Source organism: Peromyscus californicus, unplaced genomic scaffold (genome assembly GCF_007827085.1).
Source record: "Peromyscus californicus insignis strain IS unplaced genomic scaffold, ASM782708v3 Scaffold_4__1_contigs__length_199733344, whole genome shotgun sequence".
Classification (NCBI taxonomy): domain Eukaryota; kingdom Metazoa; phylum Chordata; class Mammalia; order Rodentia; family Cricetidae; genus Peromyscus; species Peromyscus californicus.
The window spans coordinates 6272657-6297528 of NW_026294562.1; the positions used below are offsets into that span (position 1 = coordinate 6272657).

General features: G+C 38.7%; 1 protein-coding gene across 7 annotated transcripts in view; it reads right to left on the bottom strand.

Annotated features, from left to right (window-relative positions):
- Positions 1-24872, bottom strand: part of Vti1a (vesicle transport through interaction with t-SNAREs 1A) — a 318582-nt gene that overhangs the window by 234158 nt on the left and 59552 nt on the right. For 4 of the 7 annotated variants that reach the window (XM_052762507.1, XM_052762510.1, XM_052762509.1 and 1 more), the window contains exons 4-6: positions 11122-11199; positions 4865-4885; positions 63-147 (exon numbers count right to left, since the gene is read on the bottom strand). In XM_052762507.1, coding sequence (XP_052618467.1) covers positions 63-147; positions 4865-4885; positions 11122-11199 — 184 coding nt within the window. The remainder of the gene's footprint in view (positions 1-62; positions 148-4864; positions 4886-11121; positions 11200-24872) is intronic. The other 3 variants (XM_052762508.1, XM_052762511.1, XM_052762506.1) reach the window with 1 other exon arrangement.

Consider the following 24872-nt stretch of genomic DNA (forward strand, 5'->3'; position numbering starts at 1 on the left):
TCATGTGTTGTGAAGACTGCTGTGCATAAGCAAGACAATTTGCTCACTTTCAGAATTCTTACCGGTCTCCACTGCTATCTGGTACCCAGCCTCTAGTCTCCGCGATGACCTTTCCAGCCTCTCCGTGTTATCCAGCAGATGTGCCCTCTGAAACGAAGGGGGAGTCAGACGGATGGCTACAAGGTTCTTTTTTGCCTTTTAAAAAAATAATGCCTTTGTATGTCCAAAATGGGGGGGGGGGGGGTGTCCACAATCCATTACAGTTAAATTTTAGCAGATAGTTCATCAGAGGAACCACAACAATGGATAGATTTCTAATCAAACATGCACGGATCATCCACTTGTTTGTTGTTGTTGTTATTTATTTTTTTTTTTTAAGGAGCCCCTTGTTATGAGTGGACACAACAAATCTTACTCCACACCACTGAGAAATACATGAAGAGCAGAGCCAACTGGATCTTTCCCATTTTAACACAGATGAGACACACAGTGCTGTGGTCCCTATTTGTGTTTAGTTTTACAACATGCAGTCATTTCCAACACCTACCTGGTCCTTTGATTTCTGCAAATCATAATTTTTAAACAAGAACTTTTTATTTTTAAGAGAATGCTTCTTATTTTGGATGTGTAGCAAGATGGCACATGGAACAATAACGCTACTGAAACAGAATGCTAAACAGCACTTCTAGCTCAAAGACAACACAGGACAACCACCAAAGAACAGGAAATACACAGGATTTATATGGTATGGTGATAACTGCTAATTTATCCCTAAATTTACAACACTAGGTTAAAGTGAACGGCTAACACATAGTGCTTTGTGAACTAAAATCACAATCAACTCTTTGAAATAAAATTATATACAACTCTTTCATATTATATCTCATGAGCAAATTAGAGAACTTCCCCAATATTCTAAACTTTCCTTTCTACATTGAGACTTTATAAATGTTTTTGATCTCACAGCAGATATATATTCACATTACCAAAACAGATTCACAGGCTAACCATGTCTATGAATGAATGGTATATGCATGTGGTATACATATATGTATGTTTAGACACCTAAAAACACATGAATATGTGCGCCTGTATATTTGGTTGTGGGCAGTTTAATGTGTAGATGTATTTGTATAAATTAGTATCTCTTGCCCTCAAATCAATTTTGGTGTCTGGTCAAAGAGAAAGAAAAACATGCAGCCATAACTATATAACTTTGTGTTGTTGACAGATGTCACTTAAAATTGAAGCAATGCTTTCCAATAATAATAAAAAAGGAGGTGCCACATGCATTATCTGAGTGGCTGTCGAGTGAAATGATCTACCTTGCTCTAATGAGCCCCCATGGATCTTGGAGATGCAAGCTGTATTGACATGCACACTTAAGCTAATACACCTAGACCAGTGCCTCCAAGCTCTAGCAGCCAGGGATGCTGACAGAATATCTCGCTTCCATCTTCAAAGAAAGGAAGTGATTAGTATGTTATCATTACCATTCAAAACGTGATTTCCTTATTCCCTCCCGGCACAGGTGACACATCTGAGATGCGGCCAGACGTTAGAGGCAGCTAAAGCCACATCAAAGCTTTCCTTGAAAAATTTTTGGGGGGAAGGGTTGGGGGGAGAATCATTAAAACAATGCTTTTAGAACAGAGAGACAAGACCTGATGTGAAGGTCAGGAAGCAGCAAGAGCATTCTATAATAATTAATAGAGTTGTCTAATATACAGCGCAGAAATGAAGAGAAATACTGCCCCTCCTTCTAGAAAATAAACGAAATAAATAAAATGGAGGAAGGGAGAAAAAGCTCCTTAGGTCACAAAAAGCAAACTCACTGAAGGCTGCAACAGAGAAAGGAACACTGGTGCTCTGTGTTCGCACGACTATTTCTAAATAAAACTTAATAGTACCAAAGCTTGCCAAAAAACCATGTCTTTAATTCTGATTCTCCTTATATACAGGTCCTGGGAGTAAAAACTGCTTTTCCCTCCTCTGAATATTGTTTTCTACCCAAACAAAGGACTTCAAATTGGTGATCCTCTAAAAAAATACCAATCTGATCCAAGAAAGCAAGAGTAACTATGAGTTTTAGTCCGGATGAAGACAATTTGGGGCTTATTTTCATGTTGTATGAAATCCTAAATTCAAAGAAGACATTTAGCTTAATAGAGATTAAAAAAAATCATAGACTATACTGGAGTTGTCTCTTCATCTATGCTTATATATGACGGAAGCACAAAAGCCTAACATGTGCAGAATAAAGTGTTTAAATGCGGGACAATTTGGGAGACTCTAGAGCTACTCGGGAAGCCGAATGTCCAAGTGAACACTAAACACTGCACATGCTGAACTGAGTAACGGAAGCAACTGCTTCTTCTGGAGAGTCTCAGTCTCTCTCTCAGTCAGTCTCTCTCTCTCTCTCTCTCTCTCTCTCTCTCTCTCTCTCTCTCTCTCTCTCTCTCTCTCAGTCAGTCTCTCTCTCTCTCTCTCTCTCTCTCTCTCTCTCTCTCTCTCTCTCAGTCAGTCTCTCTCTCTCTCTCTCTCTCTCTCTCTCTCTCTCTCTCTCTCTCTCTCTCTCTCTCTCTCTCTCTCTTTCCCAGAGAAAATCTGCACCCAACAGAATGATCAGTTCACGGGCAGCTTCCCAGAAGGGTTTCCCTTCGTATTTTCAAACTTCTTCACTGAAGTCAAACTAAAATCAAGTTCTTGTAACAGCCTCGCTATTACATTGTTCCCTCCGCTGTCCACTGCCTCCGCCGTTTCAATGAAAGCAGCTGCAGTGCAGTGCGCAGAGGCTTTCAACGTGCCCCACACTCCACCCCAAACTCATTCTCTCACCCTCTTCTGGGCCTTTTCAAAGCAGGTGAGTGAAGCTGTGCAGGAGCTTCAGATGGAACTCAGCTTGTGTGAGGAGCTGTGCAAAGAGGAAAGATGGGGATGCAGGATTCCAACAGCTCGGCACAGCCAATGCCAGATCAGCTCCCTCTGCACTACGACCCTGCCTCCAAGCACTCCCTGAAAAGAGCATCAGGAGAAGGACGGCACATTGTGTTTCCAAACACAACAAAACTCTGTATTTTGGAACAGATAGGTGCCTGTCTTCTTAGGAGAGGTGCAAGTAAAATTGGGGTAACATTCACTGTATGAGCATGAATAAATCCTGACTAGGAGAAGAGCCCTTCTGAGAAATTTCCATTCAAGCTCAGTGGATCACCTAATCCATAAGTATTTGTGTTGCAAACAAATCAAAGACACAGACAATACTATTCCTGAGATTGTCATTCTATCACCCAAATGATCTAATTCTCCTGATAATAATTCTGCCACAGAACAGTTTCAGAAACATCAACCATGGTACTGAAACATACACAGCTGTTGACATAGAAAAACAAGAGAAAAATTATCAAGTAATGGTATATTACAAAAGAGATGGGGATATGATTTTCAGCTTTTAGAATTAAGAATTCCTCTGATCCTGCACCACAGCATGACAACAATCTGGCCAGAATTATACTTGTTATTATAAAGCACAGGAATTTTGTCCATCAGATCACTGTCCATTCAGGATCAAGAGCTTTGTGGAGGTTCTTTGAATGTGGTATATGTGCATGTGGGTTCGTGTATGTGTGTGCATGTGTGTGTGCATGTGTGTGTGCATGTGTGTCCATTAATTCAAATCTACTGTTCATTTCAACATTTGAACATTCAGATTCCTCAGCAAAGGGTAGGGATCTCTAAATACACAAAACAGACAGTCTACCTCTCAGGGAAAAATGTTTGTGTCATCACTCACTCATTCAGAGTAATCAACAGTGTAACTAATTATACTGATTTAGTATATACATATATACATATACTTCCATGTTGGAAAGGAAAAAAATAAAACCAAAATGTGAGAGGCTATTGGTATGCCTTCTCCCTTCAGTTTATATGCCATTATCACTTTAGCTAAGCTAGGAGCTCACTCATGCGTTTCAATCAGGAGAGTTGTTCAAACCACAGTTCACAAGCCTCGGAATCAACATATCCAGCACCCACAGAATAGCAGCCCACCATAGGAACCATCCAGGAAAGCTACAGTCAATGTGCTCAACCAAACTACTGTGACTCCCATGAGCAAGAGGACTATTCTATGTCCTTGTGGGAAAACAAAACAGCGTTACTCTATAAAAATTATCTCGGAAAAAATGAATCAAAGCATTGTTGGTGGGTTTGACCCAGAGTCATTTGGCCAGAGTCGCAGGTGCTGCTGCAGGGATTTATCAGGCCCCCAAAGAGTCTGGAGCAGCACTCAGAAAAAGGAGAACTCATTTGAGGGCTGTTTCCAACAGAAAGGAAAGTGCTTAACAGTCAAGCAAGATTGCTGCTGTCAGGCGTCCTTGCGCCAGAGCAAGGGCATTTATAATGCACATGTTTTCCATGGCATCTTACATGGAACCCTTGAATCTAGGGGTGGGTGATGTTTTCAGTAAAGTAAATCAGGACCAGGGGATAAAAAAAGGAACTCATACTAACTTCATTGAGAAACTAACACAAATAAGACAAATCCAAAGGCCTCACAAACAACAAAGCTCTGCACAGTTTTAAGATATGCCCCCTCCCTTCCTTGTTTTTTGGCTTGCAAATATTAACTTCCTCTCAATGCCAACAAAGAACAGCGCCCCCCAACAAGCACAACTGAAGACAGTTGTTTGGAGAAGACCGTCAGAGGAGAAGCGGGCTGAAGTCAAAAAGTCAACAGTTTTGTCAAGTGTACATTTCCCCGGAAAAATGAATACAAGATCCACTTGAGATTTAGAAAATAAATTTTATAAGAAACAGTAGAACTAAGGAGAAAAAAAAAAGTAAGCTGGGAAATACTTACCTCTTCACGTAATTTTATCAACTGCAACATGAATGCACCAAAAAAAAAGAAAAAAAGATAAAAAGGGAAGACATGGCAGGAAAGAAAGATCAGTTGTGTGACAGGATACAGAATTAACATTGACAATTCATCTGTTTACATGTTTAGCATTTAAAAATCACAGACAAACACATTAAAAGAACCTAAGCATAGACTACATGCAGGGGTTTTTGAACAAATAAAGATCACTTTCTCACACTGTCACATTAAACAAAGAGAATAGTGTGAAATTCTCTTTTAAAGTACATCTAAGAACCATCATGAAATAAAGGGGAACGACTTCATAGAAGTCTATATTATAAAAAAAGAAAACAAGTTTACTGCGTCTCTCTTCTAAGAATGCACCATTAGAGAGGCTTTGTATATACAAGATTTCAGGATGTTTCTCTATTTGGAGACTTGACAACCGATTTCAGATTTTACCAACAAATGAAAATGATCAGTAGTTCATGCTTTGGCTCCAGTAACTATTTAAAACAACAACAACAAAAATAACCTACTATTATTTCCTGGCTTAATGCCCTACTGGCACCCATTATAATGATAGGCTGCAGTGGGTTAACTCTATTTCAGCTGAGAATCCGCCAAAGTATATATATATATATATAAAGTACCTATCAGAAGAGTTAATGTCAAGAGTCGTGGTTTTTCTTAAATAATACAGCACTCACTGGGTGTGTTTTTATTTGACTTTTTTTCCTTTACTTTCTAGTAATCTTAACTTTCAAACTGGGACATATCAAAGCAAGGAACCCTCTTACCGTGTTTGTCCTGTGGTCCATTTTCATTAGGTCAAATAAAAAACTACTCTTTCGTTAGTAAGTTCTCCTATGGTAACATTTCAATCCCCTACCTTTTCCTATTTTTATAACTGTAACAGATTATAGCAAGCTTCTAGAAACCAAGAATCTATGAAATCTATAAACATGGCCCATTCTGGGTATGTGTTTGACATCATTCTAAACCACAAACATAGCTGCATTGTTAAAATTACTACCACAGTTTCTACAATGAACAGAATAGAAGCCCGTGCCACAACAGACTATGAGCCACATTCTAGGTTTAAAATTTGCATCCTCAGCCATTCAGGACTACAACTGATAATTTTTAAACATCCAAGTGTCTGTAACATCTGTTACAATACTTGACACATGTAGGCCAATAAATTAAATGATTTCTTTGGAGAAATGTGCTATGAATCGTTCACTATAATTCTCTCTAAAAGTATCATGTTTACCATAACCCTGAATTCTCAACACTTAATGCTGTTTTAGTGTCAAATCCAAGGAGGACAAGTATGCATTTCAGCTTATTCTGTTATTTCATTTGTTATAGGAAAAGTACTTCCAATCTAGAAGGAAGAGATTCAAATTGTCATAAACTCCTTATAGAAAGGGTTTAGAATTTATTGTATGGCACCTTAGTCTGCACTTAGCAAAAATTTAAATGTCAAAATATTAATGTCATAGTTTGGACCAGACAAAAAGCTATTGTTTTTAAATATACTCATTCCCTTCCCCACAACCATCCAGTGTAGACTGTCTCGTTTCTTCACGTGGAAAGCGACAAATATCCAGTGCAGACTGTCTCATCTTTCACATGGGCAGCGACAAAGTTGTTCTCTAGACGAAGTTAAAATTTAAACTAAGATACCTAGCTTAGCACATATTGGAATCTTTCTCTTTGTCATTTGAACATCACGGGAGAAAAACTGCAAACCCTAAATCTCAGAGAGAGACGATGTGGGAATTGATCGCAAGGCTCTTTTCTTTCTGGGACACTATTCTTCAGTTGACTATGATACTTAAGGGGCCAAAGTTTAAAACTACTCTTCAGCAATAGAGTCCATCGGGGCATGCCACCCTGCCATAAGCAAGGGTGTTTAAAAATGCTACCCATTTGCTTTTTCAATGGGTCCCAAACAAAAAAACGTTCTATCTTGTTTGTGCTGCATGGCTGCATTCAAGCTCCACACCGGATTTGTAGCTAAGCTAGGTAAAGGGAGGTTTCTAAGCTTCATCCTTTTCCCCCCTTTCCTTTTTTTGGTTAGGCTGAGAGTTATGCATTGAAGTAAACAAAGATGGTAGCTTTTTGAAAATTAACAATGCTTAGACTCCACTAGAAGTAGTGATTTGGATATTTATCGAGTTCCTAGCTCCATCACAGTCGCCATGAAAGTGTGCAAAACCATCATGTTGGCTTATGGTAATCCACATCTTTTTTTTTTTTTTTGAAACAAAGATTTCTCCCCACAACCCCACCCGGAATGCAGAATTTGATACAAGAGGTAATCTGTTCCTTTGTGGGCTGAAAAAAAATCTGGTTTACGCTGGTTTGAACCAGTGGAATCTCTTGTGGTTAAGCCTTCTGCTGTGACTAAAATCAAAACTGCACTGTGGAGCATGCGAGGGTGGGTGTGCGCGCGCGCCTTGGTGTGTATGGTGTGAGGCGCATCACGTGACTCCCAGAACTCCCGAATTTTTTTAAAGCTGATAACGCCACTGCCGTCTCTGTCCGCATACAGATAACGAATAAATGCTGAACTCTATTAACCGCCCTTTACACATTATCGTGGGTCGAACACACAATTTTCTGAACTTATGATGACAGTCTATTTATTTTGCTAGAAACCCCCAGCACGAACGAGCAGATTTGTGCCTGGTAATGATCTGCTCTGCCGGGGCTATATGAAATGATACCGACCTTCTTCAGATCTTGCGGAATTAAATTGACCGACTTCACCCCCTGGTCTGTAGCTGAAGTTTGACACACTTTACGCACAGCAAGCCCAAATCGGAACTTAAGAGAACCTTGTATTAAAAAATTAAGCAATCATTATCTGTTAAATATTGCTTTACCACAAAAACTTCATCATGTTGGGAACTATTCTACCCTTTATATATTTTAAAAAATCTTCTTTGTAGGATTTTCTCAAAGTCACTGGATCAATATAATTTTGCATATGGCAACAGAGAGTCTGTTAGTGTCCAAAATTCTGTCACCACTTCCATACTCTGCTCTCAAAGTCTATGGTTTTGTTCTATAGTCTGTTTTTTGTTTATTTTGAGAAGGGTCCTCAGGAAAGGAAATCAAGCTAAGAACTATTAAGCTTTCCACTCTGAGTAAATGCTGCATCACTGCATCCACTAGCTCAGCTCTCAAGGAAATTAAACACTGCACACTGGAGGGCAGATGAAGAATGCTTGGGACACTCATTCTTGGGAAGACAGGGACCAGGTCCTCAGCACTTACAGGTACAAAGCAGATTTTGTCCCCTTCCTCTTTTTTTGGTAAATCCAGGATGAGGTATATTTAATTGAATGAAATAGCTATGAGTGAGAAAGAAATTGCACAGTGGAGTTGATTTGGAAAGCGATTAAATGGATATTGTGCTGAGGACATTAAAAACACTCTTGAAAAATCCTTAGTTGTACAGACAGTGGCATTCTCAATCATGGCTGAAGTAGAAATATACCCCAAAGTAAATTATTGTCATTGGTAGCCAGCTAGAAGTTCATAGCCATGTGCATCAACAGTCAGTTGTAGACGTCTAACAGAACTGGCCACAAATGCCAAAGAGATAGAGCTAATTGCTACTGTATTCACACTTGTCCAGCCAGTCACAAGGAAACCACAGTATGGAGTGGGTGCACAAGGCACTGGAAACACGTTTGCCGTCATACTAACTGATTGTTTATTTTTTTTTTCCCCTTACAATCACTCTATATATTTAGTTGACAGATATATGCTAATTTAAGCGACTATGACTAATTTTGTTTATACCCAAGCTTTATGTGTATATTAAAAGTATATCATAAATATATGACAAGAAGGCCTGAAAACCAGCGTGTTAACAATCCTCGTGAACATAAATTCTTTCTGGGTAGAAGAGTTTCTTATATAGATTGTGGGTAGTCCTCCCACCCAGAACACCCATCTTCATAGCTTCTGCTCTATAAAAATGTATACGAAGAGCCATTAAAACCTTTTCTGTAGAGAGACCTTCTGCTTTTACTGCTGAGTCAGAATAAGACTGATAGAGAATAAAAGTTATTTTCAAGTGACATCTGAAGCCACTGGTTAAGGGTGTGCTCATTTAAATTCCTACATTATGACAAAGAGTCTCAACACAGGATTTAATGACTTCATCGTGGTATGGAAATTCTGCTCTGCATGGTAACAAATTATCCAAAAAGCTTAGCATGATCTCTTTGAACTTTCACACCTCATTCGAATTTTAGGCTGAGAAGTTCACCTGAGTCCTAATCTACCATTTACGTGTTCTCACGGCTGTAACGCGCCCTGCTGCATTTACTGGAGTGACAGCCGCTCACAGCCAACTTCCGGCTCCCCGAGCACTCGCCGAATTTCTAAGTTTGACTCATATAAGTCCAGGGGAAATCTCTGCATAATCACTTTAAAGTGACAGAGATATAATTTGAAAAATTCAGAAACTATGAGCTCAAATCTATTATTGTGGAATATGTTTCTTTAGGCATAAGAATCATACTTATACGCACGTAAGGCTAATGTTTTAGGTGCACTAAATGTCCATTAAGAGAAGTGAACAAGCTTTAAAAAGGCTGCTGTCAGGGAACTGCACCGCCAGTGCAGTGGAAGCCTGGGCTAGACAGCGCGCCCGCCTTCCTGTGCCTTCTCCATCAGCCAGGGCTCCAGACAGGGAAGCACAGCTTCCTTCCAAAAGAACTACATGGAAGCTACACATACACTTATTTTTGGTTTTTTATTTTGCATAAAAGATAATGCCTTTTTTTTTAACAGTCGTTAGAGAAGAAAGCTGTGATTCATTCATCCATGAGGCATGCATAATTCAAACGCCACTTTTAAAAGGCAGAAAATATTTTCTCATTCTCACATTATTTAATCTATTATGAGTAAAACCCCCTCACAACATTACCGCTCACTTTCCTTCTGCCCCACCCCACTTCAGCTGCTCTCACATTTCAGTGAGGGAAGTTGAAACTGCAAGTCAAATCTGAGAGATGTCTGAATTCAGGCTGATACCATCCAAATAGTGAAGAAGGTGAACAAAACAAACGGCCTGCTCGGTAATAATTCTCCCATTTTTTTCTGGTGGATGGATGGGTGCCTTTGTCACACCAGCCTCCTCCCAGGTTACAATGCTCACACGCTGGTGGTGTGTAATTTAGTATCAGTAAACATAAACTCCTTGAAGTGGGAAGTGCATTCTGCAAATTTCAGCATATTGGACGGATGTGCTACATCTTCCTATCAAATCACAGTTCTGTTTTACCCAGTGAGTGGTTCATGTAGGCTGAGAAGCAACCCTTGGAAGACCTGCCTTAGTAAACACATGTAGGTCTTACCTATGATGCTCCCTGTTACCCATCAGTCCCCAGGGTTGTGTGAGACTTTTCAAAATCAGTTCTACACCAAGCAAGCGTCTTGAAACACTTTTTGAAAGAGTTGTATACATCATATATGAACTATGTGAACTTATGATGTCTGCAGCATTAATTCAAAGAAAGTAGTAGGATGCTAATTAGACTCATGACATGACTGTGCCGTCCAATGAGGAATGGCAGACAAGTTGCAAGAGCCTTTGAGGAGGAGTTGTATCATCTCTTTTTCTCTGTCTGCAGATCCTAAGGTGCACACAGAGCTTACCCTACTGCTACTGTCACTCGGTCACTCGGTCACTCGACAGAAGCAGAGCAGGCCTCTGCCTGGGTGTGCACAAAGTCCCACACTCGTGCTAGGCATTTGCATTTTGGTGAATGTATTTTTAAGAAGCGACACAATAGGAGCCAGGGCTGGGCTGAATTTTGAAAGCTTACTTTCATTTGTTTTGCTGCGAGTGTTGATTTAATTATGCTGCATTCCTATCAAAGCTGCATTATGTACTTTTTTATTCCTCTTACATGTGTTTGAGGTGAAGACCTTGGCTTTGTCTGCAAACAGCGTGTTTCAAGTTATTCCTTAAGTACTAAATAATAAAGAAAAGAGAAGAAAAGAGTTTTTAAAAGATAGCAGACAGTGATCACAAGGTAAAGGGTTAAATGTAAGATCTCCAAGAAACATTTTGAAGTTGATTAAGACTCCAGCTTTGCATTAAACAGTATCGCTTCCACATGAGTTGCTGCTAATACTGTTAGGGAGCAGCTTGAGAGCCCAGTGTGCCTGTGACCTCCTTCACCCTCCAGCCACCCACCGGGCCTTCCTCATTAGCATTCTACCTGGTTCTCTGAGGAATTCCCATCATCCCCTAGGAGCTCATTCCGTACTTCGTCACTGTAGGCGATCCGTGACCTTTTCTATAAAACAAAACAAAAAGGGAAGAGCGAGATGAACGTTAGAAAGTCAATGTATCCGAGCATTATTGGTATCAAGGCACGGCGTCTCAAACCCTCGGGAGCCCCCTAATGGAAACCTACCAGCAGAAATGAGCAAACGTAACTCAAAGTTCCAGAACCCAGGAGCTTAATGGAAATTAGAAGTTTGTTTTAAAAAGAAAGACCAACAACGAAAGAAATTTCTGCTTTGTGCTAATGTTCTATTATTTTTCATAAGCAGACTAGAATTAATTTACTTTTCTGTATGTTGTTTGAATAAAACCACTAAACTGGAAGAAATACAGTTCTATAGCTGTACAGTTTTAAAACTCACAGATTATAATTAAAACAGGAGTGTATGGGAGTCTCGGTAGGAAATGTATTGTACGATTTGGAGCTCTAAAAATCTCTACTTCTAGGGTAATACTCATCTCACCAACTGTACACTGGGATGCCTGGACAAGCACATCTCTATTTCATCGTTGTGATGTTACTGTCCAGGAAGAGAAGGGATTGTAAAACCATTCCCTAGCTAGCAGCAATTCAAACGTCGTCTCCAACTCCTCTCTAAACAATGGCCTAAGGAAAGTAACATTGGTGAGGAAAGGGAGAGAAAGTGGGGGAAGGGGAGCAGACAGACAGACACTGGTAAAGCAAACACATTTCCCAATGCCCGTAACTAATGGCAGTGGGCTACGAGTAAACATTTCCAATGAAACTGTGTTTGTGTGGCCCCTACCCTCACCTGTGCAGTCAGAGGGGCATGGCTCTAAGCAACTCATGTGTTATCTAAATACACACACTTGGGAAAGCTGGGAGGCTCGGAAAATTAGTTATGAAACTTGAGTCTGGTTATCAGTCCCTATTTCATCTTCACCAGCTCAGGGTCAAAGGTCATTTTGTTGCCTATTCTGCTTCTCAACTAATTAAGTAAATATGGTCCATTAGAAAATGGATGGGGGGAAGCTGTTATGTCTTTCCCGGGCTCCTACAGTCTACGACTTAAAGTTCTTACTTGTTCATCTATGATCTGGAAAAAAGTATTATAGTTTCAAAGGACTACCTGTAATCCATAAGCAAAAGGCAACAGGAAGATTTTGATTCGATTTTTACAGTAGTCAATGAGTAATGCTGCTTGTTCTCAATCAGCTCATTATACCTTCAATCATATTATTTAAAGGAACCTCAGACAAGAACAACCACTGAGTTTCAGATCCTTTAAAAAATCTAGCCTTTCCCAAGTGGGTGCCTTATCTGAAGCACAAAACACAGGAAATACTTTTTTGGACTATTTTCACAATTCTCCCAAGTGTGGCACATAAAAGAGAATTTGGCTTATTGCATATAATTCAGTTTATTGCTTTTCTGGATGTAATTAAGCAAATGATATGCTGGATCTTGCAGAACCCAGTTTTAAAAGGCTTACTGGAATATCAATAAACATGCACACCACCCAGATATGTGTTTTAGGAAAACAATGTAGTGTCATAGAATTCTAAAGGTAACTCTCCTTCATCTGAGCCTAGAATCTCGGGGTCATGATGCTCAGCTGAGAGTTTCTTCTGTCTTATAAATCAGCTCTGATAGACTAAGGAAAACAACACAGAGCTATAAAATACTTCAGGATAAAGGACACAGAGGCACCCACCCCAGCCTGCCCAGTGTCTCCCTCTTCAACAGTACTTTCCTGCCACAAATATCTGTCCTAAAACTTAGCAGCTGCAATAGGTCTCTATGAGTAGATAAATAAAACCACAATGGTGTTGCAAGGAGAAGAACAAATCAGAGACACAAGTCCTTGGTACATGGTCAGTAAAGGCTTCTATATGCGATCTCTTCAAAGCTCAGGAGTGGCCCAACGCATTCATTTGTGAACTCGCCAGACATTTTTTCACCACAAAGAGCATATGCTTAACCTGTTTCTCTTGCTGACGCTATTATGGATTGCTTATTTCTACTGACTTGATACAGAAGAGTATTTTAAATGCTAAGTTACAAGGTCAGCCCAATTCATGGTCTTAGTACAATACTTCGATCATGCCAAGCCTCTTTGCCCATTTGAAGAGCCCCACCATCTCAGTCTCAAACCAGCCTGGCAAAAGTATTTTACAGCATTAAAGGAAATGAGAACCTTTAAGACAGGCCGATGTATCAGAGCTGCCTTTTGCATTATTCATTTCATCACAATGGGGGACTAAAACATTCCACAGGATGCAAAAAGATCATATGGAGATTGTTTTTGTTTTCTTCCCTTTTCACCAAAACACCAACAAACTGGCATAGACTGTTCAACTCCATTATGTTCTCTTTTAGATTTAACATACTTCAAATGAAGACGAAATTACAAATGTAGAACCCTGAATATCTACTCCTGTTCTGGTTAGGAGGCACTGCTTTGACAAGCAGCAATTCAGAGAATCCTGGCTCAGCCATGGAGGAGGATGCACCCACAGTTATAGGGCGGTATCCACGAGAGTCATTTCTCACCATTGGGACAGCAGAGGCTGGTCTTGGAGGGCTTTTCTGGATGTAATTAAGCAAATGATATGCTGAGCATAACAAAGTGGTTCCTGGCAGGACTGACTTAAAAAAACGAAAAGACATTTCGTTGCAAATATCAGGAATAACTCCTCATGAGAATGGCACAAAATGTGAAAATGGGACTCTGCACTAAAGTTCCATTTCCAAAAATAAAACAAATCCAGGCTGTTCTTTATTAAGAATTATATTTGGAAGCCCAGCATTGGTATTGTCTCATAATTTCCTAACATTCAAGTTTTTAAGCAAGCTGACTGTATGTAATTAGCCATAATCCATTCTTTGTCGTCACCATTGCACTGCTTGAAAATAACAACCAAGACATAAATAAAGACGAAATTCTTTTGAATGACAAATGGCTTGTTTTAAGGATAACTGTTTCTAAAACATCAGTAAATCATGTTATCTTTTATGGAATGTTAAAAACCTCATGCTTGATTACTAAGTATCTACATAATACTTTAGTTTAGAAGATTCTAAGTTAATGAACTGAAACCTTTATTATATCTTTATAAACCTAAAATATTTTTACTTTATTAATAAGGCTATAAAACCTGTACTTTAGCCAAATGCAAGCATGAGAATTTGAGCTGGAAATGTCACACATTCAGCTACAGTTTGAAGGAACCCAATTCATAATGCATTTTATAAATAGTTAATGACTTCTATACATAAGCTAACCAGGCAAATCAAGAAATTGTCAACATTTTTAGTCTTGGTTGTCAGTTACCACTGTCTACTGGTGCTTTACGTGTGGCTTCAGGAGAAGTCCGAAACTCTGTGCAGTTCGTAATCTTCTGCAATTTCTGGCCCATACCATAAGGGTGGAAAAGCTTCAAATGATAATATTTCAAAACATACACACGTGTGCACACACATGCATACATTCACACTCATTTAAGAGCAGTCCTCACTTTAGTTGTATGCTTATGTAAAACTTACTTTTTCTATGATTTATACTTCATACTTCAAATGAACTAGATACAGTTGAAAAAACTCTATGGAATAGATACGACAAAAATGTGACAAATTACCAATAGACTTCTTTCCCCTGAGAAGTTTGAGGTACCAAGTTTCTCTCAATACTCTAAAATGATGATAAAAGTGAGTCTGTAGTTATGAAATTAAGAATTCCAGATGTAAAGAGATTTTGGTTGATATGAACAGGATGCTTGCTTACTGATTGGCTGGTTTTCTTAAATTCAAACATAGGCACTTGTTCAGGTTGGTCTAGAAATTTGGCTTGAAATAATCTACCTACTTGACCTACACTTTGACATTTCCCAATTGAGCTCACTGTGTCTGTGGGCACACACTGCAAAACTGGGAGAAACATGAATTAACTTAGTTTAAATTAATTAAAAATTGTCATCTCTGGTACTGCTTGTTGTATGACTCTATATGGGACACACAGTATCTGCAACCAGAATGAGGCTTTACAGCCTACCACAAGCAATAACATAACAATGAGGTTGGTTTATTACTAAAGCATATATGAGAATTTAATTTCCACGTTGTGCACATGGCAAAGCAATTGCTTAAATTGCCTCACCTGGGAATTTAATGCAATGTTATCATCAGACCAGCCACATTGTAAATAGATTTATAATGCTTTCCATGTGCTGTGCTCAGTTGCATATGAATTAAGTAATGATCTGGTATTACAATAAAATCAGCTAGTTCCCACACCTGGCAAACAGGATATTTCACTAAATTAATAGCCATACAGCTACATCACAAGGCATAGGAGAGGAAACCATCTCCAAGGCATTTGACTTCAGTCTTACATGGGAAGCAAATAACACCACAGATATGTACAATGTCACTATACAGAATGAGCTGTTCAAGACAATCTGTTCCTAACATCTGTATTACTGAATTAAGACTTTCTCATTCCCATTCACTCTTGGCCTAATTTCCTTCATTCAGTTCTCTAATTACTAATCAGCAATCCGCAACATTCACAAACACCGAGAAAGCCCTTTATTCTAATCTAAATGCTGCAGACAGCCAAATAATTGATACAAAGTGCAATGTGGTTTTGGTATAATGAAAGGAACAGCTTGTCCCACTTCCTAATCAAATTGGTCTATAGCAGCAACAGTTAATAGATTTCTCTATAGGTCTAAAACAAACTACTCATGCTAGCCAGACTTTTCCAATGCTTCCACCATGGTTTTCAGTCTCCTTATATTTAATAATGCCCACAGTTACTAGGTGACACATCTATTAAAACCTGCTATGCTTTCAGAGCCAAAGAATTTCACTGCTCCAAAGAACTTAACTGCTTCTGTTATAATTAACACTTTGGGATATCTACAGAACACTATGAAATTATATTTGTTAGCAAGTCATATGACTGTTGGCCATCACTTCTTACCTAATTTTTTCTGGTTCTAATTAAATAACATCACAGCACTATAATGTCCAGCTAGTATGTTTGAAAATACATATACCTCAGCACCAAGTATTCAATTTCTAAGCACACTTCTGTTTGTCCACAGCTAGGTTCATCCTTCCAGCCACAGAGTAATTTCTGTGACAACATCTCACCCTACACAGTTCAGATGATAAAGGCAAAGCAAACTCACAGGCAAGGGTCTGAATACTGGCAAGTTGTTAGGATGAAAAGGCACAGGAAGCTGAATGAGAAACACAGACACACCTCAGCCAGCGACCCTGGTCTTCTGAGCATCACATTCTTCATCTCTAAAATGTGATCTTAACACTTATTTCTTGTGGTTATTGCATGTATTTAAATATAAACAAATGTAAATCTTTCTTAAGATTTTGGCTAGCACGTTCCTCTAAATACGAGCTGATAAGACACATAAGGATGCAATGAAGCTGATATACACACATGACTAAGAATACAAATTAGTGCATCATTCCTAAAGATGCATTTCCAACACACCAAAAGGAGCTTGAGAAATTCTACATACTTTGACTCAATAAATCTGATACAAATGGTGCTGCAATTTCAGGTGGTTTGCAAAAAAACAACAACAACAACAACAACAAAAAAAACAAAAACAAACCAAAAAACCCCGAATGTAATTAATTCTTCAGTATTATTAAAGAAAATCAGTTCCTGTTTCTTTTAAGGAATTATTCCACTAAGCATGACTGTCCTTGCCCAACTCTTCAGACACTAAACAATCTTTAAACTTGAGAGTTAAACATCAAGGGCCTGGTCAGCATGTTGCCAGTACTTAGCATCAGTGATGGAAATAAATATTCTCGTTTTTATAAGATACTTATTTACTTTCTGTGTGTGTGTGCACACGTCTGTCTGTCTGTCTGTCTGTCTGTCTCTCTCTCTCTCTCTCTCTCTCTCTCTCTCTCTCTGTGCGTGTGTGTGTGTGCGCGCGCGCGTGTGTGTGTGTGTGTGTGTGTGTGTGTGTGTGTGTGTGTGTGTGTGTGAGATGCTGTATATATGGAGGTCAGAAAACCACTTGTAGGTGTCAGTTCTCTCCTCCTACCATATGAATTCTAAGCTGAGTCACCTCAGTGATGCAGGAATTTATACTTTCTATCCAGCACTAACTCAAGGCCAAGGGACCACACTCACGACACCAGAGAGGAAATACAAACATGCCCTCCACTAGGCATCACCAAGTGGGAAAACCAACTTAGCATGAGAGCATCAGATAATTCTTTGTTCTTCAGAACAGAATACTAGGAAAACAGACTTAAATATCTACAACTTTTTAAAAAATAATCATTCATTATTTTTACTTGTACTTTGAAGTATATTTGACATATTTAAAGTGGGTTTGTATGTTTTAGCTGTACATTATGAGATAAATTACATCACATTTCTTAATTACTTTCTTAGAGTGAGCCATAATACACACATGAATATTTCTGTGCATATTATGAGGTTCTGTGTATATGTAAACACAGAGACTTATTGTATACAAATTATATATATTGAAATTGATATTGTTAGAAAATGTTATATATATTTTTCTAATTGTACCGTTCATCTAACAATGTAATGCAATTTTCTGATCCTTGAATGTTATTACCAACTATTAGGATATAAAGAAATGAAAGTTAGTAGTTAGATATTATAATAGAACTTGTAGTTATATTAGGTATGTTTTCAAGATTGAGTAGATATATTTTAGATAGACAGGTTATCTTCAAACCCTTCAGAGATCTACAGAATATGGCATTTAAAATGTTTTAATAACTTAGAAAATTTTTCTTTTTTGTTATGACTATGAGACATGTCGGCTCCTGGCAGTACCAATCTACTTCAGAGAAAATATGGGCATTGAAGAAACTGCATATGGAGTTAACTTTCATTGTGGCAAAAGTTAGCCACTGGACAACAAAGTATCCTCGAATCAACAGGACAAAATGGACAAACAGGACATAAAACAAAGGATTACTGATTCTTGCCAAAACAAGTGTGGTTATGGCTTTATCAAAAGGCATCTTCAGAGGCCAGGACAATATGGCACCATCCCTGAAGTGGCCTTCGCAATTTGAAAAAGGTACAGTGCCCTTTTCTTCGAAGGCAGCTGAACAGGCAGTGGGTCGATGGCCTCTGATGTGCAATGGAACAGCAGCTGAAACAGTTATTCTTGAAGAGTAACTAAGCTCACGCCTCTCAGTAGTAGACTGGCATTTGATAGAGGGATATGGAGAAGAATGGGATGCTGAGATGAAGCCATATATACACAGCCAAGAAGAATGGACAGCTGAATTAAAAAACCATCAACAATTTCCAGAATTTAAAATCCTGAATCATGACATGACACTAGTGGAATTCAGGTGTTTCTGGTACATGGACTACTCTCACTCAATGTGAGGTTGAACTGTTGACCTTGTGTACATCCTACTTCACAAATGAGTCTGTCAGATATGCTAAGCCTATAGGCTGAAGATGATGCCCCAGCACTTCGGAGAAACCTCAGGTGACTGTCCAGACAGCTGTCTGTTTCTGTCAACTCACAAATTTTTTGGAAGTTGCTTATGTGCACTTCCTGTTTTTATTTTTGTTAGCTAATATTATTTCCTTCTTGGGTCTCTGAGGGAGTTGAAGATTAGTTAGTTATAGTTGAAGGTTAGTTAGTTATAGTTGAAGATTAATTAGGATACATTTTGGACTTACCAAAATAGGATAGATAATGAAATTATTTTCTCTGAATTTGTCAAATACAAATGGACTAGACATTGTTTAGGTATTTATTACTTGTATATATTGTATATAGTTATTGTCCTTTTGTATATAGTTTTTCTTATATTAGTTATAAGCTTTTTCTTTTTTTTTCCTTTTTATTAAAATAGAAAAGGGGAAATATGGTGATATTTTATTTGTATTAAAATGTTATTTGTATGTTAATAAATAAAGTTGCCCGGGGGTCAGAGCTATTAGCAAGCCATAGGAAAGCAGGGCAGTGGTAGCGTACGCTTGTAATTCCAGCACTTGGTAGGCAGAGCTGGGTAAGTCTCTGTGTGTTCAGGGATACAGCCATTATTGGATACACATGCCTTTAATCTTAATACCAATCATGGAAAACCTGGAGGCCTATACAGACAGGCTGTGAGGAGGCGGTCATGTGGTTGGGTTTACAACCAATGAGAAGGCAGGACAGGAACTCTATATAAAGACTTTAACACGGGGGTAGCTCTGGTTCGGAGAGGTAGGACCACCGCAGGAGGAAGGGTAAGGTTTTAGCTCTTAGCTCTGACCTCTTGGCTTTCTTCTTTGCATTGGTTCTGTGTTTCTTATTTAATAAGAAGGTTGGATACATCTACAGAGACTCATACAAATCCATATGCAATCCATATGGAAAAAGAATTCTTTGTGTTGCGCAGTGCTAAAATAGACTTTTATTTAGACTAGGAATGCTAACTGCATTGCTGCTACATCATTTAATGATTTGCAAAACAGACAATCCCAGAACTCAGGTAACTGCACCTCTTCATTTCCTCTTCCAGCATTTCCAAACTTGGTCTGAGATTTCCGTCTAACACTGGTATTTCAAACTTGAGTTAGCTGGGATCACAGCCCCACTTGCTTACACATACTTGTAGTTTACAATTTTTGACACTGGTACTAAATATAGTATGGCCATGTCTTAAATTATGCTGCCTTGTCAATCAACAATTAAGTTACCTCAATCAGAAAATCAGTTTATGTTAAAATGTCCAGATGTTGGTATCAGCATCTGGAATTGTATAAGTATGCAGTGAAAGAAATCTAATTCTTTAAAGTCTTTCTGAGTGCAAAATAAAATAATTCCACAGACTTAACCTGAATTATCACCCACACTGGAAATGATACTCTGATAAATGAAAGTCATGCTGCTACAGAACATTAATTTAAGGTGTGTCACATTTGTTTATGCTCTGGAACATTTGTTCAATGATGCAAAGATGTGTCACATTCTTTTATATTGCATTTGCTTAACTCTGTGAAGCTGTGTTACTTTGCCTATCTAAAACACCTGATAGCCTAATAAAGAGCTGAACGGCCAATAGCAAGGCAGGAGAAAGGATAGGCAGGGCTGGCAGGCAGAGAGAATAAATGGAGAAATCTGGGAGGAGAAGAAGGAATGAGAGAGTAATGAAGAGGATGCTAGGGGGCCAGCCACCCAGCCACAGAGTAAGAAAGAAGATATACAGAAGGAAAAGGTAAAAGCCCAGAGACAAAAGGTAGACAGGCTTGCTGTGGGATGTTCTGTATGGCAGATGTGTTGCTGATTGGTCAATAAATAAATCACTGATTGGCCAGTGGCCAGGCACAAAGTATAGGTGGGACAAGGAGGAGAATAAAGCTGGGAAGTGGAAGGCTGAGTCAGAGAGACACTGCCAGCCGCCACGATGACAAACAGCATGTGAAGATGCCGGTAAGCCACGAGCCATGTGGCAAGGTATAGATTTATAGAAATGGATTAATTTAAGCTGTAAGAACAGTTAGCAAGAAGCCTGCTACGGCCCTACAGTTTGTAAGCAATATAAGTCTCTGTGTTTACTTGGTTGGGTTTGAGCAGCTGTGGGACTGGCAGGTGAGAGAGATTTGTCCTGACTGTGGGCCAGGCAGGAAAACTCTAGCTACACAGGCTAATTTAGGTTAAGAAAAGCTGGCAAGAAACAAGCCAAGCTAAGGCCAGGCATTTATAAGTAAGAAAAAGTCTCTGTGTGGATTTACTCAGGAGCTGGGTGGCAGACCCCCAAAAGAGCCAAAAAGAGTAGAGGAAAAACCAACCAACAACACCATTCAGCAGATGTTTTGTTTGTTTTAAACTCAACTACTAAAGCAGGATATATAAATTAATGTAATTAACCCACACAATTATAATTTCTCTATGGAATATGCCCACAGCCATAATTTTTGTCATTTACATATCCAAGAACAAATGATGCTGGGGGCTCCATGTAACCGACCCAAGGAACCATATCAAGCATCCTGCAGACCATAATAGAATTCAAAAGTGGTTGGTTTGCAGCCAGAAGATGAGTGCTCTACCACACCACAGGACTTAGACTTCCCAAGGAGAACAAGTCTCCCATGGTGGTATTCTTTCTACCACCTTCTTCTATTGGACACACACCACTGAGACAGGCTCTGGTCTTTGGGTCCCAAAGGCAAGGCTGGCTACACTACTCTTCTTGTTATATGAATTTATCATCTATAAAACTCTTAGCTTTTGTTTCAGGTCATCCTCCTCCAAAAACAAATGATAATCACAATAAGTCTTAGCGTACACACTGGTGTCAACACCTGGAATATTGACAATAATAACTCTAAGGGTTGGAGGATGACAAATACTTAAAGTTAAATGTTTACTTGCTGGGCAGTGGTGGCGCATGCCTTTAATCCCAGTACTCGGGAGGCAGAGCCAGGTGGATCTCTGTGAGTTCGCGGCCAACCTGGGCTACAGAGTGAGTTCCAGGGAAGGCGCAAAGCTACACAGAGAAACCCTGTCTCAAAAAAACAAAACAAAACAAAACAAAAAACAAAAAACAAAAAAACAAAAAGTTTTACTTGATAGAATAAAGTCTCTGATGTCAGAGGATGAGTCACAGCCACAACTGTGGGTGTTAGTGGACTATGTTTCAAGACTTATTCTTCAAAGACTGCACCATGATCTACTCATGGGGCTGCAAGGAAAGCCACGCCAGTTATACAAATGTGTTAAGAACCTAAACTGACTACAGACACACTGTACAGTTACTCTGAAATTCCAAACTGGACCCAGTCATCTCACAGATAACAATTCTATAATCATTTCCTCTTGCTTATTTTTGGACCACTTTAACAGATTCTTTATTTTAAAATATACTGCTATAGTGAAGTAATGGTACGCAGTGTTCAGGGCTGCATGATATTTTCAATGCTTTATGGATACAGCCAGTAAATCTGCAGGGCATAGGCAACATCTGAAGTCACTGTTGGAATAATACTTCTGTACACTGTGAAAATGTGTTGCTCTCATTGTTAATAAAAAGATGATTGGCCAATAGCTAGGCAGGATTTTTGGAGCAGAGAGAATACTGGGAAGAAGAAGGGTAGAGTCAGAGGAGTCCCTAGCCAGACAGAAAGGAAGCAGGACATACAGGAGAGGTAACAGCCATGAGTCTCGGGGCAGAACATAGATTAATAGAAATGGGTTAATTTAGGTTGTAAGAGCTGGCTGGAGACAAGCCTGAGCTATCATCCAATCATTTATATTTAATATTAAGTCTCTGTGTGGCCATTTGGGAGCATCTGGTGTGACAGAAAATTCTGCCTACCAATGGCGTTCCAATGTGGGGCCTGAATTTCCACATAGGGCCTGAGAAAGCTAAAAACAAACAAACAAAAAATAAAAAAAACAACAACAAACTAAGTAAAAACACCAGCTCAGCACAGGGTTTAAATTCAGTTTCTGGTTAAGAAACAGAGCTCTCAGGCAGGCCCATGGGGCATAGAGCTTGTCTCTCATAGACCTAGGTGCTGGGCAGAGCCCACCACCAAAGCTGAGGCAGAGGTCCTAAACATGCCATTTAGCTATTTAAAAGCTCATGCAAACAGAAAAAGAATAGCAATATGCAGTAAAGACGGATTCAGATGGGAAAAAAACCTCTAAACAAGTTACAAAATGGCATAGGCTTAAGAAAGAAAAGAAAATGGGTATAGACAGTCATAGAAAAAATAGTTTAAAAATAATTAAGTGAAGTCTTTAAAGAGAGTAAAAGTAATATAAAAAAAGTCACCAAGATGGAAAATGCACAGGGAGTCTGGGTTCTGTATGATACTGTGTTGTCTTTGAATTTTTTGATTGTTGATGAATGAGTGACAACTGCTAAGACATCTTGGATTATAAAGGCTGCTGAATTAAACGAACCTATACATTTTTAAAATGCCTTGACTTCAAAATGGAAGTCAAAAGATATGTTGCTTTGGGGAAGAGGTTATGCTGTTGTTCCCACAGAAAACAGAAGGCTGTGAATTTATTCCAGGTTGAGATGGATCAGGTTTGATCGGGGCAGAACCCCTGAAAACCTGACTACAGACATAAAGAAATAAACCTAGAAAAACTACAAAACATGTAACAAATATTTTACCTTCTCAAACATAAAACAAAAAATCATCTTTGGCTAACTTGTGTACAACACTCAGTCTATACTCATATTAATACAGAAATGTACATTACCTTTAAAAGTTTATGTATTTTCAGAACAAAGAGACCAGACACCAATGAAAATGGATGGCCCAGGTGATCCAGCATCTCAAAATGCCTCTGTTACACTCTCCTCAAAAGTCTGCATCCAGAACATCTTCAAGGCTGTTGGCTGAGATGGTCCAGCCAGCCTCACAAACTACTCCAGCCAAGACCTAACAATTATCCTGATTTTCTCAAGGTTTCCCCAAAGATACAAAAAGTAGTCTAGAGAACAGCGTCCCTATTCCCAAGAGATGGGGTATGGGTGGATTTTGGTTATTCAACAAATTATGGATATTTGTCATTGTTTAGGGGGGTTGGTTAAAAATTGTTATTGGTTTTAGTTTTTAAAAAAAAGGCTAAACAAAAGAGTTACATTCAAAGATATCTTTATAAAGGAAAAAAGGGGGATATGATATAGTAATGATAGTTGAATCTACTTTAATCTAAAAAAGCAACTATTAATCTCAAAATATTTTACATTGGTATAGATTTTGGTTTATTGATACAAATTTAAAGTTATTTTTATACTATATGTATGTTTCTACTCTTGGAGTATTGTGCTTATACAGCTCATTTAAACATATAATTAAGTATAATTAAGAAATACAGGTCAGTAGTTAGTTATCTATAATAAAACTTGTAGTCATATTAGGCATGTTTTCAAGGTTAAACAGATATATTTAGATAGGTAGATGATCTTCAAGCACTTCAAAAATCTAAAAAAGATGGCATTTAACATGTTTTAATAGTATAAGACTTTTCTTGACAGTGAGACACGTCTGCTCCTGGCAACACCAATTTACTTCAGAGAAGATGATGGGCATTGAAGAACCTCCATATGGAATTTGCATTCCTTATGCCAAAAGCTAGCCATTTGGGCAAAGGAACTGCTCTTGCTTCAATTGCTGACAGTATACTGTCCAAACTGGGCCAGCAGGACAAAAATGAAAGCAACTGCCAAACTTTGCCAAGACAAGGTAGGACAGTCCTTCAGAATTTCCTGCTTCTCAGAAAAGTCTGTCAGATATATTAGGCCTGTAGGCCAAAGATGGATGCCCCAAGATTACAGAAAAACTTTGGGTGACTATCCAGGCAGCCAGATATCCCTGTCATTAGGTAACATTTCATCCTTCTGGGGTCTTTGATGGAGTTAAAGACTAAATAATTAGACTCAAAGTTTTCCTTAGTTATGATATGAGGTAAACTAGGCATAAAACTTTAGACTCACAAAGATAAGGTGATAATAAAATTTTTTCTTTAAATTTGCCAAATATAAGTAGACTGGATATTGTAACTGCAATTCTTACTTGATAACTGCTTTTTGTTTACAACATTTTACTATGCTGAAGTTAAAACCTTCCTTTTTAATTAGACAAAAAGGGGGAAATGTTATGGAATAAATCTTTTTGTATACTGTGAAGATGTGTCTTTGCCAAAGCGCATTCTCAT